Source organism: Nyctereutes procyonoides, unplaced genomic scaffold (genome assembly GCF_905146905.1).
Source record: "Nyctereutes procyonoides isolate TBG_1078 unplaced genomic scaffold, NYPRO_anot_genome, whole genome shotgun sequence".
Lineage (NCBI taxonomy): Eukaryota > Metazoa > Chordata > Mammalia > Carnivora > Canidae > Nyctereutes > Nyctereutes procyonoides.
Genome location: NW_026575133.1, coordinates 22,272,204 through 22,295,385, shown reverse-complemented (window position 1 = coordinate 22,295,385; position 23,182 = coordinate 22,272,204). Strand labels below are relative to the sequence as shown.

The 23,182-nt window shown below is 51.0% G+C and overlaps 1 protein-coding gene across 2 annotated transcripts; it reads right to left on the bottom strand.

Moving 5' to 3' along the window:
• Positions 1–161: 161 nt before the first annotated feature.
• Positions 162–22,898, bottom strand: BAG3 (BAG cochaperone 3). Of its 2 annotated transcripts, none has more exons than XM_055300457.1 (4): positions 22,319–22,898; positions 6,863–7,192; positions 5,039–5,443; positions 162–1,540 (listed from the first exon to the last, which is right to left on the bottom strand). In XM_055300457.1, exons 1-4 carry the CDS (start codon positions 22,502–22,504, stop codon positions 722–724), a joined length of 1,740 nt encoding a protein of 579 aa, XP_055156432.1. In that variant the 5' UTR covers positions 22,505–22,898; the 3' UTR covers positions 162–721. The 2 variants fall into 2 exon arrangements, with proteins under 2 accessions (XP_055156432.1, XP_055156433.1); XM_055300458.1 differs by having other exon boundaries at positions 162–1,537.
• Positions 22,899–23,182: the final 284 nt, after the last annotated feature.

The following is a 23,182-nucleotide window of genomic DNA, read 5'->3' as shown; positions in this document are numbered from 1 at the left end:
GGGCCAAGAGAGAGGTCCTAGATCCCAGAGCTGGCCTGTAAATGTGTCTGCCATTGACTGTCACTGAAGCCAATGAGACACAATCTTGATGATGCCCTTCCTCAAAACTTTAGAGATCACACACACACACACACACACACACACACACACACACAAAACCATTTTGAGTTATATTATTACTTTATTTTCTTTTTTCTCTTAACGTAACATTAAAGTCATCCAACATACAGATATTCCTAGGGCTCCTTGCACATTTTATTCTATCTAAAGTTAGCTATTTTAGCTATGAGATGAAGAAAATCATCCCATTCAAAGGGCAACATTTCTGAAAAATGGATTCCATATTTGTGCGATGGGAAATTAACACCACATCTACCAGCCAGAAATCTCCTTCGGGCCAGAGCTACACGAAGACAGCTTACAACCATGGCTAACATGTGGTGCCCGTGCACAGAAAGGGCCCCAACAACAAGCAATGTGGTTAACTTCTGAAACAAGCAACTGCTTTATTTATACAGAATAAGAATACAGAAGAAAAGCATCATTTTCCTTTTAGCCCTTTAATAGTGTGTTTGGCCTCCACCCAAGTTACTGTGTACCAACCGCCTACGAAGAGTAAAAACAAACTGATTTAAAGTCCCTGAAATGCATGCAACTTAAAATTCCCTAAAGCACACCAGCAGTTCCCAGTGCCCGGGTCTGCTGTGTTGAGCAGAGAAGACTATGGTGCGGCTGGGTTTCCAGCTGTGTCCGTCGTGCTGCCGGGGTTTGCAGTTGCTGCTTCTTTGGCTTCTGGCTGCTGGGTTTCAGTTTTGGGATCTTCTTCATTTCCAGCACTTTTCTTATTCTTGTCTGTTGCCATGGAACCCATCTCCATGATCTCCTGCAGTGGCTGGTCGGTTTCAAGGGAGCGAGGCTGGAGTTCATAAACCTGGACTTGACCCGGGACGTCTATCGCTTTCTGTTCAAGTTTTTCCAGGATGGTCTGAACCTTCCTGACACCATCTCTCCTGGCCTGACGAACATCAGCTCGTCCTTCGGGGTCTACAGAATCCAGGGCCAGCAGCTCTTTGGTCAAATACTCTTCTATCATCAGGTACTTTTTGTCCGTCTTCTTGCCTTCAAAGTTGTCCACAGCCTGCTCCAGCCCTTGCACATTCTGCAGGATGGCTTCCACTTTCAACACACCTGGGTGTTTTGGGGGTGCCTCAGCTTCTCCTGGTTTGGGAGGTGCGGCTTCTGCGGGGGCAGGGCCAGGGGCTGCCCCCTCTTCGGCAGCCACGTTCTTGGGGGACGAGGGGACAGCAGGAGGGGTGAAGGTGGGAGGACAAGGAGCCGGAGCAGCAGCCGGAACCTTTACTTCCACCCTCTCAGATGGGGGTGGGGGCTTCTGGGAAACAGGCTGGGAATCTGCCTCCTTTCGGATCACCTGAATCGGGATGTGTCCAGGAAGGAGATCTGGTCCAACTGGGCCTGGCTTGCTTTCGGGTTTGTTTTCAGGTTGGGGAACAGGTGAAGATTCTCGATGAGTCATGGGCTGCTGAGGAGAAGCAAGGACACAAAGATATTTTTAATGACTGGCTGAGAGTCACAGGCAGTTGTTGGTAGCTAGTACTGAGGGTACAGAAAACTGGGGAATGGCTTTAATGGTGCAAAAGGGATTTTCAAAGTCAACCATGCACTGTTACAAAATTAAAACATTCTGATCATGTGTGTGACCAAACCATTCATTTCCATTCATCACCTTGGACTGTGTGTCTGTCACCACTCACTGAACTTTTCTGTGGATAGTATTCTTAGGGCAACAAAAAGAAAACCAATATAGTTTTCAAAAATGAAAATACCAAACACCTCACTGACTGCTGAGCTAGTTTAGCTCAAAGCAGAGTCCTGCGTGACTCAGAATCTTGGTGATGCAGCCATGGAGGTATACCTGCCAAATGTCCCCTTCCTCACACTGTGTGGACAGTCTCTCTTCAGGGTGTGATGGTCCCTCTCCTGTTTCAGACAAGTTGTAATCTTTTTTTTTTTTTTTAAATCCATGACAGCCTAGTGGTTTCTGCCCAGACTGATGTATTTTTCTGAGAATAAGCACGATGCCCAAAATAGTTAACTGTGAGAATTTCGCTGGGCACATCTGTGCCAGAGCCAACTCTTAGCTGTGCGTCTCCGCATTGACTTCTGGCCATATAGGCTGACATGCTTTTTAATGTAACTGCAAGTGAAAATTTTTAGAATGAGCTATGTTTAAAACAAGTATCTTCCCTCTTCTAGCATTTCAGTGGATACCTCACCCCCTTTTTTATTACTGAAGTAGAGTTGACACACAATGCTGTTTCAGCAGCGCAACACAGTGACTCGACGGTTCTATACATTACTCAGTGCTCACTATGGTAAGTACAGTCGCCATCTGTTATCACAATATTATTGACTATACTCTCTCCACTGTACTTTTCATGCCCATGATTTTGTTTTTTTTTTTACATTTTTTTTAAATTTTTTTTATTTATTTATGATAGTCACAGAGAGAGAGAGGCAGAGACACAGGCAGAGGGAGAAGCAAGCTCCATGCACCGGGAGCCCGACGTGGGACTCGATCCCGGGTCTCCAGGATCGCGCCCCGGGCCAAAGGCAGGCGCCAAACCGCTGCGCCACCCAGGGATCCCTCATGCCCATGATTTTGTAACTGGAGTTTGTACCTCCCAACTCCCTTCACCTATTTTGCCCATCCCCCCACACACTTCCCTGCTGCCAACCATCAGTTTGTTCTCTGTATTTATGAGTCTACTTGGCTTTCTTGTTTGCTCTTTTGTTTTTTTTTTTTTTTGATCCCACCTATGAGTGCAATCATATGGTATTTATCTTTCTTGGACTTATTTCATTTAACCTAATACCCTCTAGGTCTATCTATGTTGTTGTAAAAATGGCAAGATTTCATTCTTTTTCATGGCTGAGTAATATTCCATTGTATATGTACACCGTATCTGCTTTACCCATTCATCTATCGATGGATACTTGGGCAGCTTCTATATCCTGGCTATTGTGAATAATGTTGCAATACACAGAGGGATGAGTATAGCTTTTCTAATTAGTGTTTTAGCCAAACTTCTTAAATCTCACACATCCTAATTTCATCAACTGGGAAGTAACAGACTACATGATTTCTGAAGTACTCTCAATTTAAAATACTAAATTTTTACCACTATAATATTCAGTTAGGTCCAATCTTTGCAAACCTTCAAAAAGAAATCTCTGAACAAGCACTAAAAGGGAGGGCACTACAAACAAGATTAAGGAAGAAATAGGATTAAATAGTTTCACTGATTATGGGGAATATATAGGAAAGACACAGGGAGAAGCATTTCTAGCTCTGCGAATGGGCACTGCTTTCCCGAGATTCCCTGAGCCCAAGTTGGGATCTAGTGGCTACTTAGCCATCTGAGCGCCAGCAACACCTTCTCTACCAGACATCTTGCCAGCGCGGATGCCCTCAACCACTTGGCAACCAGGCACACATCCCTCTCTGGGTTTTAAAACAATCTCTGAGTAAGAAAAATGACTTTGGAAACTCTTAAGGGCTCCACGGCTTGTGTACTCTTTGAAAAAGTCAAGGTCACAAAAGCAACGGAAGTCCGAAGAACTGTTCCAGAATGAAGGAGACTGAAGAGAAAGGACATCTAAATGCAGTGCTCATGATCCTAGATTAGATCCTGGAACAGGGAAAACCGCTATCAAGGAGATTTGAAAGTGGACTGTGTATCAGATGACGATGTGGTAAGGACGTTAAGTTTCCTGATTCTGATAATTGAACTGTGGTTATGGATGAGGTCCTTCTTAGGAAAATATTTCCTGAATTATTTATGGGTAGAGGGGCACCGTATCTATAATTACATCTCCAACAAAGAAACCACGTGGATAAAACATATAGAAACAAGAAATGGCAAAGCAAATACAGCAGAATGTTAACGGTGAATGTGGATGAAGGGGGTATTGGGTTTCTTTGTAGGATTCGTGTAATTCCTCTGTAAGGTTGAAATTATTTCCAAATAAATAAGCTAAAAAAAGAACCACAGGAGGGTGCTGTCACTATTTATAGTAAGACATCCTGCATTTGCCTACAAGGGGCTTTCCTTCTAAAAACTATGGCAGAGAACCAATTTGGCTGCTCAAGTTGGGGGGCCCGGGGTTGTTCAAGGCTTTGCTAAGTAAGCTACATGACCTCCTCCTCTTCCAGGATGTGCCCTACAAGTTGCTCCTGAAGGATGAACAGGTCTGTGCCTGCAACTTCCCCACGCCGGAAGGTTTCCCGGTCAGCTGGCAGGCCGGTCCTTTACCGGCAACATTGCCCTTTACCACCAAGGAGAGAGGTAGAAGGCTTGCCCCTGTCATCAAGCTCAGAGCCGAGCTCAGCAAGTAAGATGTTGAACACTTTCGGAATGCACACCGTAACACATGCCAAGCCCTAAAGGACCGTGAAGGGATGCTGTGAGAAAGAGGAGTAGGCTTCATGGAAGAGGCAAGACTGGCTGGTCCCTTGGAGGATGGGGAGAACCTGGAGTGTGATGGCATTTCTGGGAGTTGGTTCAGCAAAAGCAAATGCACAGACGAAGAACAGAAAGGGCCTGTAGAGTGGAGAAGGGGCATCCGTGAGGAAGGAGAGGTGGAGATGAGGCTCTGGCTGCAGTGTGCAAGGGGTCTGAAGAGCCCTGACAAAGTGTGGTGGGCGCTAAGATAGCCGGGCCCCACGTGTGTGACACCCTACATGCTGCCCAGCTGTCTCTCGCTGAGGTGAGGGAGGTTCTGTCTAAAGGCAGCTGCAATGACAAATGAGCAAAAGCTGCAGAAAGTACTGAGAGTACCCAGTACCAGTCCTGCGTTTCTGCTGATAACCAGCCAATTCCAGAATCTTGCTTTCCCCCAGTAACAGGCATGGGAGCTAGTGAAGGCCCACGGAGGAACCAGGGCACCCGCACGGAGCTCCTCAGCCCCGGCAGAGAAGCTGCTGGAGTCGGTCGGCCTGTGAACACCAACTCCGTACCTGAGGCTTGTCGACCACAGTGTGCACACGGTGGGGCGAAGGGGAGTGCACTGGTGTGCCGCTTCTGGCCGGAGAGCCCTCCCGGCTGGATGCACTCCGGGCAGGTGAGCGGAATGGGGACGCTGCCGGCATGGGCCGGGGCTCCCAGTCGTCCCCCGGGGCCCTGTGGTACATCGGCTGGTAGGTCTGGTATTCACCCTGCTGAGCCGGGTAGTGGGTCTTCTGGGCTTGGTGGAAGGAAGGCTGGGCTGCTGGCCAGGCGACATTCTGCTCGTGTATCACGGGGATGGGGATGTAGCCCCGGGGTAGCTGGTGACTGCCCAGGCTGCTCCTGCTGGAGGAGGAGGGCAGGCTGGCTGTGGAGGACGACGACGAGCAGTCCGAAGCAGCTGGAGACTGGGATCGCTGCAAGACACAAAGAGTAGAGGAACGAGTGACCCTCTGCCCTGGTGCTCCAACCTCGCCTCCGTATGTGCCTGCTCAGGGGAACACATTTAATACAGCCTTCCGCTTATAAACCTTTCCATCTCCAAAATGTACTGCAAGGACCTGAGGCTCTAGAGCCAAGTGGCCAGCATTCTAACTCTTACCAGCTGAACTGCCTTTTTAAAAAATTATTTATTTGAGAGAGCACTTGCTCGCGCACAGGGACAGGGCAGGGGTGGGGTGCAGCAGAGGGAGAGAGAGAAGCAGACTCCCCGCTGAGCAGGGAGCCTGATGTGGGGCTCGATCTCAGGACCCTGGGATCATGACCTGAGTCAAAGGCAGATGCTTAACTGGCTGAGCCACCCAGGCGCCCTTTCATAGCCTTTGGCACTAAGCATAGAAAGTGCCCTGCCACCCCGAGCTGACTAGAAGATTCAGTAAAATAATCCGTGGATGTGCTTCAGCTTCAGGGCCACACACTGATGTCTCTGGATGTGGGGAGCAGCACATGTCACGTGCCCGGAAGCTGGCCAGCCCCTAGACCACCTAGAAAACCAAGTGCGTGTTTCCCCAGCTGGCTTCAAAGAGCCCTGTTAGCTCCAATTTGATTAAGATTTATCTGATTATTGTGTCACTTTGGATTTTCACAACAAAATATTACAAATACAGGTACTCCTTCAAGAAAGGAAAAGAACAGAGCCGAAGAAGGCGGTGCTAACTCTGGCCACAGACACAGAGCGAGAATCTGTGTTCACGAGCAGCAGACAATCTGCAGGCAGGGAAACCGGAAGAGCTTACTGCTCAGGAATCCTTCTGGGGTCCACGGGCTCTCAAATCCCAGCTAAGAACTGGATTAAGAACTCTTTAGATATTAGTGCACTGAAGCACTGGCTTCAGGCTTAAAAATAAAACCCTACCGTCAAGGAGCTGACTTCCTGACTCTTTAATTTTGGGTTTCTTTTTAAACCATGGGATACTGTGCGGGCAGGTATGTGCCTCATTTTCCTATCAAACCAGCTCCATGCAGTTAATACTTACCTTTAAGTACAGAACTGAAGGAAACAACCCATCACTATCCCTGTGTTTCTGACACAGAAAGCCCAGGAGGAGTAAGGAGCCCCAGACAGGAGCAGGAAGGCCAGGCTTCCAGCCCCCGAAAGGCCACACTTCCACCTTTAAGCATTTGGACCAAGCGGTTTACCCTTCTGAACCCCAATTTCTCAACCACAAAAGTAAGCCATGACCTTCCCTGTGGGCTCCCACACCTGTGGAATGCTGGGGGACACTATGTGGCTGCCATGCTGTCTCTGCAGGGTGGCCTCCACTCCGCAGGCCAGGCCCAGGTGCCCTGCATGCTAGCATGTGCCTGGCCCAGGGTCTGGGGCCTGCCCTCCTTACCTCAGGTCTGTGGGAGCCTGGGGGCTGGGCCGCTGCAGCTGCTGCCACCGCCTGTCCACACTGTTTATCTGGCTGGGTTCCCTCTGCCACACCCCGCAGAGGGGACTGGGACCTCTGAGGAGCCTCTGTGGCCGCCTCGGTTCGGAAGCGCTGTGTCCCCGGCTGGGGACAGACAAAGGGAGGACGCGGCTGCCGGCTCTCGACGCCTTCGTGTAGGACAGGAATGGCAATGTAGCCCGGCCGGAGGTGGGGGTACACGGCGTGGCCTTCGCGGGGGGGCAGCACCCTGGAGCCCTCCTGGGAAGGGCCATTTGCAGAGGACGGTGCTTCCTACAACACAAACAGGAGAAACGGTCTGCTTAAGAACTGGGGAGAAAACACCCCACAGAGGCAAAAACGTGGTGCGAAGTGCCATGTTCCGGAGTGAGTCCCCCCCACCCCCCGCCACCACTGGGCATCAGCCGAGACGACAGCACAGAGAGCAAGGCTGCTCACAGGCACCCTCTCCCCCTGCCAGATATCCCCTCCCCTACAAGGCTGCTGTATGGATTTGGGGCATCAAGAGAAAGCAGGTGAGCCACAGAGAAAGCCAATGAGCAGGAAAAGGTCCCAATTTCCCAAACTGGTCAGACAGGCTTCTTTTATGGTGACAACCAGCAGCTGTATGTAGGAGAGCCACTGACCGTCCCCCAAGTCACAGACCCAGATCAGAAGGTGCAAGGATGAGTCAAGTCCAACTCACTAAATTACAGCCAGCCTCCCGGCTTCCTCAAAGGTCCTAGCGTTTCCTAACAACACGGGACCCAGCCTGGACATCATTGCACGGGGGTGGCAGTGGGGCAAGGCTGCCTACCTAGGGACATTTTGGGGACAAGCTGCAAGAAAGGGAGATAAGAAGGCACACGCAGGCAGCCCAGTAGAACAAATTACGGAGGGTGGATTATGCTGGTCTGACGATGCCGACAAAGCCTGTTCTGGTGAGGAGTGGCTGGGGTCCCTCTCGTGTCCTCTCATGAGTTGTCCCTTCAGCCACCTGGCTATTTTGGGACCCTTGAGAAGGCCAAGTTCCAGATGTACCGCAGAGAAAGATCTTGTTTCAGACAACAAGGCCGGTCAGTCACTCACGGGGCAATGTCATTTCTCATCACAGGCTGAGCAACCACGGTCAGGGACCCCCCCACCCCAAAGGCTGCCAGCCCTGACTATCTCCTGAGCCCTGCTTTACAGAGGAGGAAGCCACTCACACACATCTGGGGACGTCAACTATGACGATGGAGAATGTGATCCTGCCTGAGGCGGCATCTGTCGGCGAACAAATGCCGAAGCCTGACACTCCGGGAGCTCGCGGGGTCTGAGGCTCACTTGCCGCAAAACCAGTCACGAGGAAGGAGAGCGGATTTGCGTCTCGGAGTGACCGGGTCATTGGAACCGGTCACTGGTGCCTGGTTTCTGTGTCTGTGTGCAGCAGTCGGTGGTGGTGGACCCCGGAACTTCGCTCTTTCAGACCCCAGTCAAGTGCTTCCCTCCTGCTGAGCCCCTGCCCCGGGCCTCCCGCACACAGGAGAGGCAAGGGTGTCGCTGTGTCCTTGGGGACACCAGCAGACAGGCACTCTCAGATTAGAATGCCCACGTGCTCGGGGTGGCGGCATTATTTTAGCCTGCTTAGCTCTCAGGTCACCCAGGAGCAGGCAGTGGGGCCAGGCCTCACATTCAGAAGCCAATTCCTGCCCTGAGACGGGCACCAGAAGGGAGGCAGCAAGAGGCGCCGAGGAAACTCCGGGCCGACTCCGAACCCGCCACGTGGGCCTGTCGTCCCGTCGCTGGGGCCCCCCTTCCGGCGCGAAGCAGGGGCCCGGACGAGCGCTGTGCGTCCTCCCTGCTGGCTGCCTGGGGGCCCACTGCCCCCTCCCAGCCACAGCTGTCGGCACAGTCCTCGGCAGGGCGGCTAGGAAGCCCCCACCCACTCACCACCCCCTGGTGACCACCCTGCTCCTCAGGTGCTGGGCACCACGGGCCCATGCGGTACCACCTCGGGCTCCCGCGACAGGGTGAACAGCATCAAACAGGCAGCAAGCAACCCCCCCGGAAAGCACGGGCTTCTCTCGCTGCGCTGGGGCTGTCCTGGACAGGGTGCCAGTGCGTTGCGACCTCCGTTGGTAACGGTTCTGGCATCTGGGATCATTCTCTTAACCCGTGAGCTTCGATTCCCTTATCTAGAAAAGGGAGCCGGCCACCCCCATCTCGCAGGTCTGCTGGAGGTTTTCTGAGAGCACCTGCGGGAAGGACGCCTGGAAGGCAGCCATGCATGTCGGTTCTCTCCCCAAAAAAGGCACGAAGCGTGCTGCGCAGACCCCAAAGTGTCTGAAGAAAGCGGGTAGACGATTCAGAGTAGTGGCTGCCCCGGAGGTAATGGGAGTCACTGGGAGGGCCTTGAACCTTCTGAGGATGGAAATGTTCTTTTTCAGCCTGGTGGCAAACAGGTGCAAACCTACCTACAAACCTATCGAAGTATACACTTCCCTGGATCTCCCCCCCCCCCCAATGGCCCATCCCCACCGCATTCCACCCACACTATCCGCTTTTAGCAGGCGAGGGCTGCCAACCCCACCACCCCCGCAGAGTCGGCTGTTAGATGTGCCTCCAACTCAGCCCCTTCCAGGGCCTGGAAACCTTAGATGGACCTGGCGGCTGAGGCTCGGCTCCTCCTGGGGGAAGCCCCTGGATCCAGAAGGCGAGGCAGCAGCTGCCTGCCAAGAGTTGCGCATTTTATGCATCTCACTGAATATATTTTGTACAAATAAAAGAGAAAGGATGCAGGGAAGGAAGGTGGGAGGAAGGGAGAGCAGTTGGGCCTGCCTCCTGGAGCCAATACTACACCTGGGCCTGGGTTTGGTCATCGGTGGAGAAAAGCTGTGGTCATTGGCAGACAGGGGTGTGTGTGGTCCGAGCATCAGAGGGAAAGGGGCAGCACACGAAGCTGGTGCTGAGCAGAAGAAGGTAAGGCAGGGGGCATGGGCCTGACAGACACATCCCGAGAACAGCTGACAAGAGATGCCTCAGCAACACAGTTGGAGCCGAAAGGGGAAACCAGGCCTTGTCAGGAAATGAGGGGAGGAGTCAGGCAGTCAGGAAAGGAGGTGAGAGCAAAGCAGGGCTGAGGGCATGGAAAGGGAGAGTGACCGAGGGAGGCCAGCAGGAGGAGAAAGGGTGGGAAGGCCTCCATGGCGGCAGGATGGCAGGACCAAGGGGGAAGGGCCACTACCAAGACTCGAGCTCTGAGCCTGGGATCCACTGGAAGATGGTGCCGCCAGCTGGCATGGTTAGGGGAGTTCTGGACACCCCAAGGTTCTGCACTCGGGGTTCCAGGTGAGGCCACCCCTTTATGCCATGTAATAAACAACCAAGCGTCTCTTTGTGAGTCTCCTATCAAAAAGAATGCTCCCATTCCAGTCTGATCGCGGTTTTGTTTAGAAAAACACTGCTTGAGGTAAGTAGAAAAACCACCCCAGCTTTACAGAAGGATAAACACTTCTACACGAACGAATAATTTAAACCAGAAATGAAGCTCCCGCCTAGACTAAGATCTAAAAAAGCACCATGGGAGAGAGTTAAATTGCCCTTCCTGTCTTCTATGGTGGTTTTCATTACAATCTAATAAAAAAATTTTTTTAAATGAAACAAGTAGGGCTTCTGGGTGCCTCAGTTGGTGAAGCGTCTTGATCTCAGGGTCGTGAGTTCAAGCCCCACACTGAGCTCCAAGCTGGGCGTGGAGCCTACTTGAAAATAAAATGAAGAAAGTCAAAGAGACAAACGTCTAATAGTCATGATTCTCATAGAATATGAGAACATGGCTCCTCAGTCCCCTAAAAAGTTCCAGCATCCAAACATCCAGAGAAAGCCTATTGGCCAGGCCAGCATCCTCCATCTGGAACTCATTACTTTGCCCCCTTCTGACCTCAGTGGGGACCAGGGGCCACCCCCTGGGGGTTACGCTTCTGGAAGGAAGGGGCGAGCTGTGATCACCTGACCAGGCAGGTCACTGTAGGTCCTCCTCACCACCGCCTGCCCTGCAGCTTCTTAAGGAGTAATGGTGGCACTCCAGGAACTATTTTCCAGTGCAGCGCAGCTCACCATCTCTATCTTTGGGCAAAGACGTCAGGAATCCCTATATACAAGATCCGATTAGGAATTAAGACTTTCACTACTTATCTCACTACATTCATTTAATATGAACTGGTTCATTCTCCCTTGCTTTGCACTGCAGTAAAATCTTGAGGTGCATCTTAGGGCATCCATGAGATGGTCAGGATAAAAAGCAGGAAAAATTACCCCAGATAAGCCAAAATTTGCCCTATTAAGTACAAGGTATTAATATTAGAGAAGCTTGAGGTCAGATTCTAAGCCCTTGGACTTATGCAAGTCTTGTTTGCTTAAGATCGTGTCTTAAGAGCACCAGAGCTTTGCTGCTGGTTTTTAATAAAAATGTGGACATTAAGGGTGCAGCTAAGAGATGTGGAAATAGACTGTACTTGGTCCTAATCCTGGATCTGTCCCTACACATACGTGTTATATAAGCAGCTCACATCTCCTCTCTGGACTTTACTTTCCTCAGTCGCAAAATAAAGGCAAGGCCCAGAGACTCTGTGAAGCAGCAGTTCTCAGATTCTAGGGAGCAACAGGAGCACCCTAAAAATGCATAAAATGCATACCCTAAGGCCAACCCCAAGAAAGTCTGATTCAGTAGGTATGTGGTGAAGCCTAAGGAGGACCACAGTGAGAAACACTCATCTACGTGAAGTTCCTTCCCACTCTGGCGTTCTTCATGGCTCTTATTCCAATATCCCCTCTAGCTCTAAACATCTACAGAAAGCTCAAAAACAAGGAAAAGTTGACATCATATAAATTTAAAGATGACCTCTCTTAACTGTGTTCAGTTAAACCATAATGGAAGCCACTGGGATTCAAGGTGTCCCAATGTTTCAGGCCCCAAATGAAGAGGCGGCCACTGATCCCCGGGAAGGACTTCTTGTGCCTTAAGATTCTTTCATTGTTATTAAAGACTTATATCAGTGAGAGAGAGAGAGAGAGCAAAGAACGGGAGGGGCAAAGAGGGACAGAGAGAAACTCAAGGAGACTCCCCGCTGAGCACAGAGCCTGACATGGGGCTCAATCTCACAACCCTAAGCCAAAACCAAGAGTCAGTTGCTTAACCGACTGTGCCACCCAGGGCCCCAGGACTTCCTGTGCCTTAAAACAGGTCAAAACCAGCAGCTCTTGGGTACCAACCTGCCATATGCCAACCACTGCACTGGGATGTTGCACCTTCATGGCCTTAGAGGCTTTGGGGACAGAGGGGGAACAGGGTTTGCCTTGACATCTCCATAATCAGCTCCCTGTACACTGAGTGGCCTCTGAACCCTGAAAACAGCCCTCCTGTAAATCCCCAACCTCAACTCCATGGCACAGCTCTCTCAAAAGTGTTCTCAGCACCTACAAGTCACAGCTCCCATCAATGTGGTCCGAATGAAGGGTAAGAGTAACAAGGTTAACTTTTAGGGCTGCCCCATAACACTTTGCCTCCATAGCCCTGGAGTCTCAAGTAGGACACAGATCCAGTAACTGGGTTTTGAGGCCAGAAGAACCTTCATAGCATTCAGGTGTTGACTTTTATTAATGACACTTCAAAACTTCTAAAACAAAGAAAAAAAGATGGAGGAAAACAGAAATCCTGAACTCCCCATATATCTAGGACCTGGATCAAAATGAAGTAGCTTAACTCACTCCTATCAGGCAGGGAACAAAAGAAAAACTTCCTTCTAAAGCACAAAGAGTTGAGCTTCAACATCCTTCCAAAACGTTCTGTTTGGTATGTTTAGGCCATTTAAATTAATTAATAAGTATTATTGCTAATTTGCTATGTCCCACAGCCAAATTCAAAATTCCTCCAGTTTCCAATGGATTGTCATAAAGGGTCTCTCCCTCCGCCCAAGTCTGGGCACATACTGGATGCCAGGTAAATTCTGAATAGCAAGCAACATCTACCTCCACAGAAGTCTTTGTACATTGCTCCCGGTAAGACAAGAGTCTGTGCTGACCACAAATTCTGGACACAGCCCAGTAATAGGCGACTAGAGGCTTTATCCGATTGCTTGTTATCAAAGCACACATATTTTATCCTGGGATCACTGAGACAGGTGTCCCAGTGTGTCCCTACTGGGGAGAACTTTCTATAGGATGAAACTTAACACCTCTTCTCTGTGCAACCGTGAGCAAATGAGCAGGAATGAATGGGCATGAGCCCTGGACTTCAAGCTGTCATCCTGAGCTCCAGTGCTACCATGCTGCTCACCAACTCGGCCCTCAGACAGGACTCCCAACTACCAAGACTCAGTTTCTCCAGCTGTAAAAGTCCCCACACCTCCCAGGGATTTCTCCAAAATTTAAGTGAAATAAGGCACAAGAACATCTTTGTAAACTGAGCCCTACACAGTCATGTTCCTTCATTCCACAAATGGTTATTGACAGACCCAGCTTCGCAAAGCAACAGTTGGTTGAGCCTACACTGTACAATGCCTAAAACCTCCGTGGTCTCCCGGTTGGTAATAACCCGGTTAGGTTAGGAGCCCCTTTACCTGAGTCTTTTTTTTTTTTTAAGATTATTTATTTATTCATTCATGAGAGACAGAATGAGGCATGAGAGAAAGACAGGCAGAGACATAGGCAGAGGGAAAAGCAGGCTCCCTGCAGGGAGGCTGATGCGGGACTCGATCCAAGGACCCCAGGATCATGACCTGAGGCAAAGGCAGACGCTCAACCACTGAGCCACCCAGATGCCCTACTTGAAAGTCTTAAGGCCACTAATTAGCAAGGGTGCCATTTTCTCTACCAGGAACTATACCTAATGCTTTACAATCTGGAAGCAAACACAGCCCAACGCTCCAGGGGCAGAGCCCTCAATTCCCCTCCCCTGTAAGAAGTCCCCACCCCAGCCACTCTCAAGGGACCTGCCCTGAAGACAAATCCACACCCACCTTGCACTGACTATGGATCCCTGTACTCCTGCCCCTGAAACCTCAGGAAAACCGTGGGCCAGGCTGGGGTAGGAGGATCTGTCGGGGAGCAGAACCTCTCCTGGTGTCTCACCAGTAGTCTCAGTAGGTCCCCCAGCAAGGTGTTCGAGTACCTTCCAGGCCAGGCACCTCAGACCACAGCTGGCATTTCAGCATCAGCCCCCAGCCCAGCCCCCCATTTCCCCCACCCCCGAAGTCCTCCTCAAGGATTCCATGTGGCAGGTGTGGCCCAAGATCATTTCAGGCAGTTTCCAGGTGGAGAACCCCGCTCACCTAATGCCCAGCTCCTGAACTCACGGCTTCAGAGAATTGAAAAACCTAGCTAGTTCCTCTTCAGAAAAAAGGAGTAGGGACACTTGCTCTAGTGATCTGAAGTCACGAAATCACAGATGGAAAAATACCTGAAATTTCTGTATCTGGAAGCAAACTGTCTCAAGTTACATAAAGAGACTCCCTCATGGTTCATTCCCATGGGTTTCTCAACAACTGGTCCATACAAAGATGGAACACTGACCCATCACTTGCTGCTGCTAGACACCAACTATACAAGTTGTTTGTTGGTATCGGGGTTCAGGACTTCACTAGATATGCATTTTGTACAAAACAATCACCACCCCCTTGCAATCTGCAATTTGCCAGCTGCAGCTAGGGCAAGCACCCCTTTAACCAAGGGAAGTGCCTGGAGGGGAATTCCTGGGGACTCTCCTCCCCACCCTAAGCAGCTGCTCCAACAATCACACTCCCTCAAGGGGGTGGTGGCAATTAGCAAACCCCCTTCTCCTTCCACCTGCAGTGACATTTCCACCCCTTAGAGCTAGGTCCAGAACAGCTGTGTAAGTGGCCAGCCCCTTAGTTAACGTGACTCAGTTTCCCCACAACACTGACTTGGCACCTAGCTCCTGCCTGGCAACTGTCCTGGGGTCTGTACAGACAGGTGGAGGGAGACACTCCCCTAAAGGAGTCAAGATTGAAGGCAAACACGCCAGCCGATGCAGTAGAGTCCAGGGAACACAATGCCTCCTGGCCTATCTTGGCTGAGGGATCAGGGATGAAATCAGGGAGGAAGCTGTTTGGGGCTGTGGGCTGTGGGTTTGACTGAAGCCCCAGAAGGCCCAATGGCCTTCATCTGACCCCTCTGCTGTGTCCCTGAGTGATGCTGAAGGCATCTAGACACTAGTGGAAAGACAGCCAGCTAAGGTAGCACAGGGGGATAAGAGGCCTGGCTTCTGGGAAAAAAAAGATCTGAGGCCTGCCTGGAGCCAACAGACCCATGTCCAGCCAGATCCGTCTGCCTTTGTGATGTACCCCCTCCTTCTTCACGGAAGCTGTGATGGTTTCCAGGGACCATACACGTGTCCAGTCAGGCCCGGACTCATCACTGTCCATGCACTAGCCCCCTGATCCTCGCAATCCTGCTGGACAGGTACAGTTGTGTTCCCACTTTACGGAAGGGGAGACTGAGGTTCAGAGAGAACGAGTGATTATCTGAGATCACTAGAACTCAGGTTTGTCGGACATTGAGGCCAGGGGTGTGTTAACCCTTTCGCTATTCCTGCCACACCTGTACACTCTGTAATAGTAACTGTTTGTGGCTAATGTCTTCAAACGCTTCATCTTCCCAGGGTAAAACACAGCAGGGGAGAAGGCATTTCGTTTTGCCCAGTCGAGCTGGGCTGAGGCTCAAGACCTGGAACATTCAGTTCAAGTGTGCTCTGGGCCAGGGAGCCAGTGCTTGGTGCTGAGTCATTGCCTGGCTGAGGCAGGGCAGGCGACAGTGCCGACAGTGCCGACAGTGCCGGGGCTCCGCTCAATTCTGACTCACCACAGCCCCATGCGCCCAGGGCCTCTGGAAGGAGAAAACCCAGCTCTGTCTGGGCAGGAGAGCTGGTCCCCCAGCCCACCCCCACCCCCCACCCCCCGGTCTGTAGGATAAATGTGGAAGATTCAAAGTGATGTGGCTGCCTTGTGTTCTGCACACACATCTTTCCCAGCCTCCCGCTGTTTGGATTTAACTATTCACTCATCCATCCAGTGTCCAAGAGGAATCTTTAAAATAACTGGGGGGAGTGGGGGGAATATCTACAATTTACCTTAATGAACACTGAGGATGTTATTTCGGAATAGGAAATGGTTGTTTTCCAACAGGATGCTAGGGCATTTTCAGCGGCGAGTCTCCCCCCAGTCACCAGGGCCACTGCTCTGCGCTGGGAGCTCTTGGGCAGCCACTCTGTACTGTTTATGGGCTCTTGACGTAGGCAGTGAGCAATCTGTAATTCTGGGCTTTTCGCACTGACAGTGAATAAGAAGCTTCACTGTGTACTGTCTGGTCTTACTGCCAGCCACATAGGGAAAAGAGAGAGACTCCTTTGACAGCGCTGAGGCTGCTGTTGGAGCAGCTGGGCAGTGGCTGCTGTGAGCTCCCAGCCTCTCCAGCACGTCTGCCCGGAGAGGCTGTGTCTCTGGTGGGACAAAAAAAAGACCTTCTCCAGACTCATCAGGATGAATTTAGGGAATCAATACTGAAGTGCTTTGCGGAGAAAAGGCCATTTAGAAATGCAGTAAAAAGGAACCTTTGCGGGATGTCTGGGTGGCTCAGTGGTTGAGTGTCTGCCTTTGGCTCAGGGTGTGATCCCAGGGTCCTGGGATCGAGTCCTGAATCGGGCTCCCCACAGGGGGTCTGCTTCTCCCTGCTTATGTCTCTGCCTCTCTCTGTCTCTCTCATGAATAAAGTAAAACCTTTAAAAGGGGGGGGACCTTTCCCCGGGGGGACATTTGGGGTGCCCAGGACAATACTTCAGCACACAGGAACCAACAGAAGGCTTCCAGCAACTTCCACTAACCCCAGGATCGGGCCTGCACTTGGGTAAGGACAGCTTTTCTTTTACCAGCCCGTCCAGTCCGGAGCCCGGCCCAGGTTTTACCCTCCTCCATACACAGTCATTTCCTTAGACCTAGACCCTGCCAGACTCAGAGCAGCAGAAAGATGACAGGCGCAGGCTGCCCCCAGGACTCTCAGCCCACAGGGACATGACCCCAGGGCAAAGCAGGGAAGTGCCCTTTAGAAGAAAAATTCCAATCAAAGTAACAGGGAGTCCTGAGCAGGGATAGCCGGCTTCCAACCAGAGAGATGTGTGTGTCAGAAATGCTGCTCAGAGAGTGGCATGCAAGGAGACAGACCTGTCCTCCAAATGGCATCAGACGCCAGGACTTGCAGAGAGCAGGCTTTCAGTAAATTTCAGGTGGAATGAACGAATGAAGACTTGGGCCCGTCTCCTAAATTGAGACCCAGGCTCGGGGAACAAGTGGGCTCTCATCACCCTGGGAGCTCTGAGCATAAAGGAGGTCTGAGAAGCTGCCAGGCTCAAGGTGGCACGGCTGTCTGTCACCGCTCCAGACCCCACCCCCACCCACAGGTGAGGGGAAAACCTCTGGCCACAACAGTCTTTCCGTGGTGTCACAGCTGACAGGCCTCAGATGCATCTAATAGTTTCCATCTTAGAGAGCTGTTCTGAGGATTTAAAGAAATAAGGTTTGTAAAAGCACCCAACCAGCGTTTGGCATATATATATATATATATATATATATATATATCCATATGTACAAACAAAAAAAATCTGAGGTTCATTCTATCCTAAAGAAATTCTCTTTCATGAAGCTTTTTGCGAGCTGCCAGGCTTCCAAGGCCCCCGAAGAAATCTTCACGGAAATATGTGAAGACTTCATAACACCAGATACTTCACACAGTTGCACAGTGCCAAGTGCGCAGTGGGGATCAATGCCCACGTGTGCAAAGGGCAGGATTTGGGGTTAAGCTTCGAAAGTCCAGCTGTGAGTCTGAGATAGGATGCAGAAGAGGAGCCTGAGTGAAGACTCGATTAACCAGCAATGGGGAGCTGGGAAGGGCTTGAGAACCCCATGATCAGGTGAACAGAGGTTTCTTCAGTGTTCATCAACACTAATGGGTCCTCAGAGGTTCCTAATAAGCAAGGCCTTTGCCTTCTCCCAGTTTTCCTGCCTAAGATGTCTTAAATATTTAAGAGCAACATTAAAGCAGCAAAAATGCAAAGGAGGAAGAATAGGTTTGGGTTACACATGACGTCCTATCTTTGATGATAAACATCAGACCATTTAAAAATGTCAATAGGAAGTAGTAAACATGTAGAGTGCCTTATATAAGACAACTGTGTGTCATTCCAGAAATGGGGACAGGAGGACAGTGCTAATCAAGCCTCACGGATGGCATGAAGCTTTCTGACTCACAACCAGCCCCAAGAGCATCAAACAGCTAAGCCTTCCTCGGCCCTGGCTAATGTCAAATGCTGCCACAGTTCCTGTGTACCGACTTTACCCTCATAAAGGGCAAATCTACTCTACAGAACAGGGGACGAATTATGTTCAGTTCTTGCATAAGCCAAACATAGCCTATTCTTCGGAGGGTAAAATGAAGGTCTTGGATGAGCCAGACATCTAAGGCATCTGGCCATGTTCTTCAGCCTCCCCGCCCCGCCAACAAATCCCTGTTCATCAGTTGCAAAGGAATCTGCTACCCCATCATGCAACTTGCTAGAGATACAAAGGAGAGAACGGCCCCTCATTTCCTGATTGTGCTCTGATTCTGCTAAGAGGCCCAAGAGCTTGCAATCGATTTGCAGAGAGCAAAATGATCTCATCTTTAAGAAAATTCAGGAGGCTCTGTTAGACCTGAAGCAGAAAATAAATGAGTCTCTCTACTTCAATCCTAACTCAAAACATTTCCAATTTCCTCTGAAAGGGTGTTTCTACATCTCTCTCCCAGGGCCCGAGTGCAATCAGTCAGATTATTCTGGTGAGCTTCTCCTGGGAGGGCAACACGCAAGAAGGGAATGCTCTGGCTCACTTCTGCTGGGGTATAGGAGGGTCTTGGGACTGCCTTGAGTCTGATTCGGGGCACTGCCACCCCCATATTCACACTCTCAGGAGCCAGGAACCAGGGGAGTCTCACCAAGAAGGAAAATGGGGCCTCTGCAAAGGCTCTGCAGGTTAGATGCTAAGCAGGCACAGCTTGAGGGATTCCAGGGCCTACTTGCAGGAAGGCAGGCACTAAATTGCAGCTCCCCTCCTCCTACAAAATGGGATCACCAGCCACCAGTGGCCCCCAAATGCCAGTCTGATTTCCAAATCAGAATCATCAAGGAAACTTTTCTGAGGTACAGATTCTTCGCCCCTACCCTGAGCAATGTGGATTCAATGTGTGTGTGTATGGGGGGGGGGGGGTAGACAAGGGAAGTGACGCAGCTGCTAATCTGTGTTCTTAAAAGGCTTCCCAGCAGACTGCTGGCCTTGGGAATCTGTGCTACCAGGTAACCTCCAAGATCTGCAAAGCCCTGCTAGAGAGAGGAGGGTCTCCCTCTGGTCCCAGGAAGCTTTGTGAGAGAGCAACACAGCACCACACTCCAAGGCATCTGGTCTTTGTTTAGGCAGAGGAGAGCCAGGAGGAGTGGCTGCACATCTTCAGAGTCCCAAGTGAGCGCCAACGTCTCTGCCAGGGAAGGGGCCTGGACCGGAATGAACTTGCCAGGAGATTAGTGGCAAGCCCACGTGCGCAGAAAATCGACATCCAGGAAGACTGCAGGTGGGGAGGTCCAGTTGCTCAGAGCGGAGCTGGATAAAGCCCAAAGTCTTAGCCTGTAGCCGCCCTACCTTTTCTACGAAGGGCAAGACGCTTGCTCTCACTTGCCCCCTCTGTCAAACTAGGGACAGAGAGTCACTTTACATCAAGGCAGTGTGGGAGGATAAACTCTAAAACAACAACTGTACAAGGCTGAATGGAACACAAAGCTTGGGGCGCCTGGGTGGTTCAGCAGGGGAAGAGTCTGCCTTGGCTCAGGTCGTGATCCCAGGGTCCTGGGATGGAGTCCTACATCAGGCTCCCTGTAGGGAGCCTGCTTCTCCCTCTGCCTGTGTCTCGGCCTCTCTCTGGGTCTCTCATCAACAAAAAAAAAAAAAAAAAAGAAAAGAAAAGAAAAAAAAAAAGAAAGGAAGGAAGGAACACAAAATTCTAGTCACTTCCTTCCCATGAGAGCCGTTCCTTTACCAACAAGGTTAGACTATAAAACACCCAAGAAGCAGTCCTTCCCCCAAAAAGGGCCTGCTCTGTTCTTCACGCATTAACAAATAGCTCTTGATTGATCGCATCTCCTCTAGAAGACAAGGATGTTCAGAGGGTCTGCTTAGCTCAGCTCCTCCAAAACTGCCCTCTGTTTCATTCCAGGGCCCTTTTTCATTACACACTTAGGAAGCCAATTTCTAACATAAAACAATACTGAAGGATTTTCCTTCCTATTTGGTCTGGAGGAAGGTTGTAATTCACACAAGTGAAACTGAATCAGTCTCCCAGAGGTTCTGCATGTATCAGAGCACAGGTATGAAAGCAATGAAGCCCAAAGAGCCAATGAACCGGACGTGTGTTCTCTCCTTGAGTTTGTGCCCTGCTGATAAACCTCAAGTAGTTAAACTGGTAGAGAACTCATTTCTTGAGTTGCCACATCCAGTCATCACCATCTAAGTAATCACAGCACAGAGGGCAACCAACCAGTTCTTGGTGGCTGGGAGGGCACATCCCAGCCTGCACACTTTGCAGTTTCATAAAAATTCAAGACGCCTCTACCTTCTTCTGAGTAGATACCCCGCCTCTTATCAGGACCTTCTGGGGCAGTTCTTTTTGCTAGAGTACCGGCTGAGTGACCTCTGGAAACACACTTAACTGTCTCGGTTTCTTTCACGGTAAAAGAAAGAGGTTGAGATAAAAGATCTTCATGGGCCTTTCAACTTCAAAATTTCTAACTTAATTTTCAAGTCCACTTTTCTGGTGTCAGATTTCTGACTTAGTGGCTGTTTTCTCTATTTGTTGAGAATAATAGTAACTCAACCTGGTTTTTTCCAACCCTTTAAAAAGGTTTATGAAACCACAGCCTAACCAATCCACTGGATGGGTACACAAAGATCTCAACTTGCTGGGTGAGTCTTATTCTAAAAACAAAGTGTTGGCAATCTGGGTTTAGGCTGCGCTTACAGTGGCTACGTTCAAACTTGACCTTCACTCACAACAAAGGGTGCTGGCAGATTCTGACTGTCCCTGTCTCCATAGGAAGGAGACCTCAAAATGATAGTTTTACACCACACGTAAGATTTACATCCATGCAGACTGCAGTATCTCACCCAATAATGGGCTGAGCAGATACACAAAAAAAGTATATATAATTATGCCCATCCTGGCTACTTACATACTCTTGGGCTAATTTTCAGATAAAAATATACAATTAATTTCTCATAAATGTAAGTTGCCGAATGTTCAACAAACATCTTACTGTTGGGCACCAAACTTTCATCAATATTTTTAACTTAAAAATGCATAGAAATAAAATGGACGATACAAACATCTCTTGTAAAATAATGATTTGTAAACCACCTCTAATTTTGTGAATTTTTAAATCTTTGAAACAAACGACTAACTCTCCATGGCTTTTTAAAACTTCTGCCCAGATGGCATAACATTACCCTTCCCTTAAGCGTCTATTTGCCACGCCTTTTATTCTGAAAAAGTTCAAATTCATAGGAAATTAGAAGAGCAGCACAGTTAGTTGTAACCTTTTAAGTTAACAGACGGATTCCAAATTCCTATTTCCAAATTTTCATGCTCTTAAGGGTTCAGCACATGTCTTTGCAAATCCGTAAGTGAGGCACACGTCTGCTGCATTCACAGAAGTACTTCTGAATTAGTTATTTGTGTATTAGCAACAAATCCTACGTATTTTAATACCATAACAAGGAAGGGAATGTATGCCACTAGGAAAGAAAAAAAACAAAAACAAACAAAAAAACATTCTCTCTCCTGCCAGTGGGAGGCAACGTCTTAAGGCAATGGTCAACCACGAGACAGTCTCCCATCTTTTAGTTTAGAAACTGCCTGGGAGAAGAACATCTTGTTTTCAACAAATCAGAGCAGAATATATTCTTATTGAAAACCGTTTCAAAGAGTAATAGAATTTTAACTGCAGATGCAAAAAAAAAAAAAAAAAGGGAGGGGGGGGGGGAATGTAGTCACATCAGTTCCCTGAGTCACTCTGTGCCCGAGACGACTGAAGTCAAGATGCCCCTCGACCGAGTAGAGGGACTTCAGGAGGCAGAGTTCCTGCGAGGCCGGTCCCCGCGGCCGGGCCTCCGGAGCTCAGCAGGCCGCCCTCGGCCCCTCGGAGCCCGGCCGGCGGGGCGGCACCCGGCGAGGAGCACAGCCGTGCCCCCCCCCCCGCCCGCCGGGGCTCGTCGGGGCGCAGCAGGCCCACCCGGAGGACGCGCGCCCGCAGGTGCGCCCGGGCCCGCCCCCCGCCGTCGGGGGCCGCCGGCTCACCTTGGGGCCCTCGGGGGGCACGCGCGGGTCGTTCCACGTCGTGGTGCGGCTGTTGTGGTCCACGAAGAAGGGCCAGCCGGTCTGCGGGTCGATCTTGATCTCCCAGCCGGGGGGCAGGGGGTCGCGGTCGCCGGCGCCGTTGCCGGACGCCATCTGCACCACGGGCGAGTGGGTGGCAGCGCTCATGCCGGGCCGGGGCCGGGGCCGGGGCCGGGGTCGGGGTCGGGGTCGGGGGCCGGGTCGCGGGGGGCCGGGTCGCGGGGGGCCGGGTCGCGGGGGGCCGGGTCGCGGGGTCCGGGCCTCTAGACGCCGAGTCGCTCGCCGGCCGCTGCGGGGTCGAGAGCGGTGCGCGCCGCCGACGTGTCCGGGAAGCCGGCGCCGGGCACCTTTATGAATTAAAGGAGGGGGTGACGTGGCCCGAGAGGGGTGGAAGTGTCTGGAAATAGCCTCCTCGCTGCCAACCGGGAAGGAGATAAAGGGAGGTAGCAACTGGCCGGCTAGAAACTTCTGGTCCCATCCAGAGAAGTTGGCGGCGAGCGGGTTGGATGCGGAGCTCCGCCCTGAGTCATCGGCTATAATCGGGGCGGGCGGGCGGGCGGGGCGGGGCGGGGCGGGGCGGGGCCTGGGCGGGCGCCCTCCCCCTCCTCCTCCCTCCTCCTCCCCCTCCCCTCCCTCCTCATCTTCCCCCTCCCCTCCGTTTCCTCCCCCTCCCCTCCCTCTTCTCCCCTTCGTCTCCTCCCCTCCCCCTCCCCTCCCTCTCCTCCCCTTCCCCCTCCCCTCGGTCTCCCTTCCCCCTCCCCTCCGTCTCCTCTCCCCTGCCCTCCCTCCCCTCCGTCTCCCTCCCTCCTCCCCCTCCCCTCCCTC